General features: G+C 36.6%; 3 protein-coding genes across 30 annotated transcripts in view; 1 reads left to right on the top strand and 2 right to left on the bottom strand.

Annotated features, from left to right (window-relative positions):
- The window catches only part of LOC126902827 (uncharacterized), a 132,810-nt gene that overhangs the window by 25,452 nt on the left and 101,281 nt on the right, over positions 1-6,077 (bottom strand). The gene's annotated exons all lie outside the window — the stretch shown is intronic.
- Positions 2,086-3,362, top strand: LOC126902851 (uncharacterized). Its single transcript, XM_050680517.1, has 2 exons — positions 2,086-2,929; positions 2,998-3,362. The coding sequence occupies exons 1-2, from the start codon at positions 2,237-2,239 to the stop codon at positions 3,142-3,144; spliced, it is 840 nt and encodes a 279-aa protein (XP_050536474.1). The 5' UTR covers positions 2,086-2,236; the 3' UTR covers positions 3,145-3,362.
- LOC126902831 (uncharacterized) lies at positions 3,698-6,071 on the bottom strand. 3 transcript variants are annotated; one of them, XM_050680487.1, is made up of 5 exons: positions 5,372-6,071; positions 4,982-5,298; positions 4,788-4,920; positions 4,450-4,731; positions 3,698-4,362 (listed from the first exon to the last, which is right to left on the bottom strand). In XM_050680487.1, exons 1-5 carry the CDS (start codon positions 5,967-5,969, stop codon positions 3,800-3,802), a joined length of 1,893 nt encoding a protein of 630 aa, XP_050536444.1. In that variant the 5' UTR covers positions 5,970-6,071; the 3' UTR covers positions 3,698-3,799. The 3 variants fall into 3 exon arrangements, with proteins under 3 accessions (XP_050536444.1, XP_050536443.1, XP_050536445.1); XM_050680486.1 differs by having other exon boundaries at positions 3,702-4,389; XM_050680488.1 differs by having other exon boundaries at positions 4,250-4,367.

Genomic DNA, 6,077 nt, shown 5'->3' with positions numbered 1-6,077 from the left:
ATAATCGCTATTATTATTATTTTCTACTGCGCCTTTAAAATAATAATATGTGTATCGCATTTTATTATATTATATTTAATTTGACAATTTTTTTTATACCTATAACTAGAGGTATTACATTTTAAGTTGCTCTCCCACCACTAGCACCCCCGAGTCTTCACTGCGTTTATCATTTAATGTATACATTACATTGAAATAGTGTACGTCAAGTAGCGACCGCCTCCACCACACTTGACTATTCCTTGAACGATTTGTAACAAACTCTATTAAGACAATTGGGTGTGAGGTGCGCACAATGTGTGAAACCCAATGAAAACTAACCTAAGTCAGGGGAGGGGGATTTCCTCAACATGTCGTAATGAGCGAAGGGGTAATGAAACTTAACTTGAAACCAACCGCCATATTATAATCCCACATTACCGTCAACATTTTACGAAAAATAATTGCTTTTTCTAAGAATTTTTATCATTGCCTACCAGACGCATAGCTAAGCATATTTCAAACATCAAAGGTACCGCCATATCATAATCCACATTACCGTCTACATTTTATAAGAACAAAGACAACGTCTGTCGTTATGGCATAATAAATTCTAAGAAATTTATCATGGGTAACCAGACGCTTAGGTAAGCGTATTTCCAACAACAAAGGGTATTACTATATTAAAACGTTCATTGGCGTCAGGATTTTATGAAAACAATGACAACGTATGTCGTTATGACATTATAATTTCTAAGAATGTTATCATCGGTTACCAGACGCTTAGGTCAGCATATTTCAAACATCAAAGAGGTCGCCGCATAGTAATGATTATTGTCGTTTGAATCTTATCATCGGATGCCAGACGCTTAGGTCAGCATATTTCCAAAGATGTTACAATATATTAATGGTCACTGTCGTATGCATTTTATGAGAAAAATGGCAACGTTGTCTTTTTTCACGCCTACGCGTTTTATGAGAACAATGGCAACGTTTGTCGTTATGGAATTTTATTACCGTCTACCAGACGCTTAGGTAAGCATATTTCCGACATTGTTTGTGTTGTACCTGTTTAAACCAACCAAAACTTGTCTAAACAAGATCTTTGACCCCTATAAAAGAACGTCACATCAAATTCAGGATCATTCACTCATTATCTTTTCCAAAGCGATTATACCAAAAACCATTTGCTTGTTTATTTCTATTTGTTGTCCTAAAGAATTTCTAAGACTTTTGATATAAAATAAAGTAAGTAATACATTTATATATATTTTTCATTTAAACTGTTTTCCACTGACTTTGGTTACTAGTTATGTTTAGAGTTGTTAAATATTTATTATTTTTTTATTTTAGAATGGAGCAATTAAAGAAACAGTTGAACGATCAGAATACATTAAAAAGATATTCAATATTAAGTGATTTGGAGGAACACACGCCATACAAAATCATATCTATGAAAAATACAAGCACACGAAATGGGGTTGTCGTTGTTGGTTGTCTATTCAACAATATGAATGTGTTTATCCCGAGATTGAAATTAACTAATGAAGAAATCGAAGCTTACAATATCAACAATGATGACAACAAATTACATTTATTATATAGAGGCAAAAGTGGAAATGCATATTTGTTTGATTTTCAGTAATTTGTTAATATTTTTCCTTGTTTTTTAAACTTATTTATATAAAAAAATAAAAAAAACTTAGTATCATAAACTTGTAAGATTTAAAATTCAATAATATATACTATTTTTTTTATTTTATACAATTTTGTCATATTTATTTAAACTTTATGCCTTTGTGTATAATAAAAGTCTATAGTACTAAGCAGTGCAAAGAAGAGTTTTACACATTAAATAGCAAATTTACTATACGCTATGGTATTTTTAGCAGGTTGTACTATGTATGGCATGTAGTAGGCTGTTTATAAAAGTAGTAGGGACACTGTGTCGGTTTACCGAACAGCATGTCCTGGAATCGTATAATCTCGATACAACAAGTCTGAACATGTTAAAACCTGTCTGAACGCGTTCAAATCCCTGTTCATCCTGTTTGAACCCCGTCTGCTTGTGTTTACAACTGTTTGTATCATATCTAACGACGAAAATTAGACTATTAATTACTATTGGGTTTAAATTAGTTAATAACTTCACCGTGGTGTAAGCATAGCGCTCTAATCGTTATAAGATTTTCTATATAAACAGACGTTACTTTAACTTGTTGGTAATGTGTTAAGTCGATATTTGTATACTTTAAGAATGGCTGGTTCTCTCGCTACAATTGCCAAATTCTATAACAAACAAACATTTGCTAAACCCCAACCTCACAGTGAATTAATCGATTGCACTGATTACGTTTTGAATTTCAATCCTCGTAAATTCGTTCAGATAGGATTGGATCCAAAAGATCGATTTAACGTAACTATTCGTTTACTATCGTCAACCCGTTACATACTTATAACGATAGATTTCCTACAACGGATTTATACGTTGATGGGTAATATTCTGTCGCTAATTTTCGACCCTGTATCAAGACAAAAGATTATTTTACTCAAGGATGAATACGTCACACTCTCAAAGACTACGTTTCAAGGAGAGTCTTCGCTAGTCTTTGAATCACAAGCACAAGATGAATGCCGAGTGTTACTCACCCAATCAGACATTTTAAAACTCAGCGCTTTGGAATGTTGTATCTTTGAGACTATCAATCAAAAGATGACTGTAATTCAACCATTGGTTCTACAACAGTTGGAACAGATGGCTCAATATATGAAATCTCAGTATGAAGTAAATGTGGAAAACAAATGTATGTTGATCAATGCGGTTTCGGATTATACGATTAGAAATAGTTTACCCAATAGCGATCTGAGCTACATAAGCCAAATAAAACAATTTGCGAGCCAGCAGTTGGAACAACGGTGGACGATGCTGGAAGAATATACTAAAGAAATGGTGAATTACATTTTTTTTTTTTCTAACTGAGTAGAACATTTTTTAATAAATATATATAATTTTTTCAGTCTTCTAACGGAGAAAACGTATGCTCGACATTTTTTGGGTCGCTGGCCGATGATATACAGTCGGAACCAATCATACCATCAAATACAAATAACCAAGAAATACCAACAGTAGTTGTTAGTAATAGCTATCTGTCGACAAGTATCTAAAACATGTATATAATTAAAAAAAAAAAAAAAATTGTTTAAAATAAACGTATGTTGCATTGACATGTGCTGTTATTATTATATACTGAGACATTGTGAAAATCTCGTTTTTAACGTAACTTGTAATTAAAATTATAATGGATACAAAGACTATAAATACGTTTAAATAATAATGTTTAAAATAATGATTATTATCTAGGATTTTATTTATATCATATGAAAAAAAACTATGTTTCTATAAAACTCAAATCATTTTTTCTTCTTTTTAATTCTTAAGAAAGGTTAAAACATGCTCAAAAACCTAGCTGTATGATACATGTAAAATACATTAGGGTATTCTTAGAGTTTTGGTGGATAATACCTTACCATCAAAATGTGACATCTCATTACGTAACTATAGTTTAAATACTATGGCATCTTACACGTACAACTATTGTACTGTACAGAAGAGAAAAAAAAACGATGTAGTATATATATATATATATTTACAGATATGTACACGCATATACATATATTTTTTTAGAAAAAATACAATTTCTTACTACATTATGTTACATTAAAAAAATGTTTTAAAACTACTTATATACATGTATATTTACAAAAAAAAAAAATTTCAATTCTTGACGATATTTTTTTTACAATGATAAGAACTTAAAAACTATAGGTCTTCCGGTGGCGGTATAGCATAATGCCCGTGGGCCAACGTGTCGATTCTGTTGTTGAGCGTGTAGCGCTTATCATCAAAACGGTTAAGCGCCAACTTGGTTGTACGTAAAGTCCGTACCTCGTGCTCAAAAGAACGGATTGACACGTTCTGTCGGTACGGAGTGTATGGTAGCGATAATATCGGTGGACACTCACCACCACGTATCACTCCGATGACCGCACGGGCATTCTCTCCAACCAATTCTCGTTTTGACGCATCGTCACCATCGTCTTTGAACAAACACCGTTTGTAGTCGTCCAAAGACAGATGGTTCCTGACGACGTGTCCTCGGATCCCCTTAGACTTTATGAGTTCGCTGCCTTCCATGTCAAATGCGTAGCACTTTGATCGAAGTGCAGCGATCTCAAAGAGAGTGAGGCCACTGGTCTCGTCTGAAAACAAGCCGGGCATCTTCTTTCTATCGGTGGAGTAGCAAGGGTGATCCTTGGGCAGGCTAGATGCGTCCACGTGCACCAGTAAATCGGGGCTACCAGCTAAATCCTGGTAGAAGTCGCCTACTCTGAGCAGGTATATGAAGGAGTCTGAGAAAAATTAAAAATATATAAATATAAAAAATATTTCTACTGTACGGTTGTACTCACCAGTATCCATGTAAACCAATTCGATTGCACTGCCATAATGTGGTTTCAATACGTCGTAGAAGTACTTGTACATTAGCGTCTTGCTAATGTCAAGCACTGCTAAACCGACGTATATTGGTTTGATAAACTTGACCATCTTTGTGTCCATTATGACGGCGCACAACCTTTCACCGTATTTGATACAGTCGTTGAAGGTTGGTTGGTTTACGAGCTTGCTTAGACGTTCGGGACTGGAGATTAGCTCAATACGGATGCGTTTCCGCATGTTCTCCATTGTTTTCCCTATAAAATGTAAAAAATTATCGAATAACCCACTTTAGCATTGAGCATGCACTTACCAAAGACGGCATTGTTCATTAGTTTGAAAAATGCAATTTCAAAAGCATTTGCCGCCTTTTTCCGCATTTCAGTGTTCAACTCAATGTATGGTTTCAACCAAGCACTTTGTTGAAACTCTAAAACGCGGTGCACCTGCAGTACAAATATTTATATTAGTATCATCGCTTATAGTTTATAGGTTAACTATACATACTTTATCGACTTGCAGTCCGTGTGCGATCGCCTGTTTAAGATTAACGTAATGTACGACGTACCGCTGTTTGGGTTTCAAAGTGGCCATGAGTTTGGTCTCTTTGGAACCCGGCGGTACATCGTTGACAGGCAAGAACGGCAAGTCGTTGTGCTCGTCATGCAGCTCTTGTGGATACGATACGTCCACTTCATATATACGCCCCGTATTACCAGTGTCCGACAACGATTGGAGGTCAGCCAGAGGGTCTGCTCCTTTATACCACCGGAAGCCACCGTACGGCATGGGCTGACTCATAGCCCACCCGTAAAGGTTATTGCCTGTAAACATTAAACGTTATTAAACCACCGCTCAAATATTGCGCGTTTATATATATACGTATAGATTACTTACAGTCTTGGTACACGATCCATGATTCTGGTTTTGACGGATCGTAATCGGGTGTCTTAGAATTGTTGGCCTTTGCATAGTGCTTGACGGCCTGCACTAGCCCACCACGAATGCCCTGTTCCACCATCAGTAGCATGTCGTAGTCGTTCAAGAGCTCCAGCTTCATCCTGGTGTATTTCAACATACAATCGAAGCTAAAACCAGGCGCGGTGTAATAGTGCGCCGGGTCCAAATTGTATGTTGAAATACAGATGTCGCGGAAGTTCTCAAACACATCAGCCAACAACAACACGTCGATCTTAAGATATAGGTCGCTGTACTCACCGAGGGTTGAGCAGTCGAAACGGTTCCACACCTCCGTGGCATGTCTATAGTCGTCGTCATCAATATTAGACTCACTCAACTGACTATAGAAAGCGTCCTGAGGTGGTAGTTCCGTTTCTTCCAATTTAGCCCAACTATCAGTGTACTCGTAGGGGTATACGCCCTTACGCGTCACCAACGGCATGTCTTCCGGGCGGAACACCTTGGCCGTCTCCCGGAATTTAACAAAGTCGGGCGTCATTAGGTTACCGGCCAAGGTGGACAGGGAGGAGGCCATGAACCGGAAGGTATCGACGAACCGTATGGAGAAGTTATTGGTCACGTGTTTCGTGACCGAAATATACTTCTCCTCGGAATTCGGTATGACCGAAATCCTTTGGTCGTC

Source organism: Daktulosphaira vitifoliae, unplaced genomic scaffold (assembly GCF_025091365.1).
Source record: "Daktulosphaira vitifoliae isolate Bord-2020 unplaced genomic scaffold, ASM2509136v1 Scaffold_3, whole genome shotgun sequence".
In the NCBI taxonomy this organism is placed as follows: Eukaryota; Metazoa; Arthropoda; class Insecta; order Hemiptera; family Phylloxeridae; genus Daktulosphaira; species Daktulosphaira vitifoliae.
This window is presented reverse-complemented; position numbering and strand designations above follow the sequence as displayed.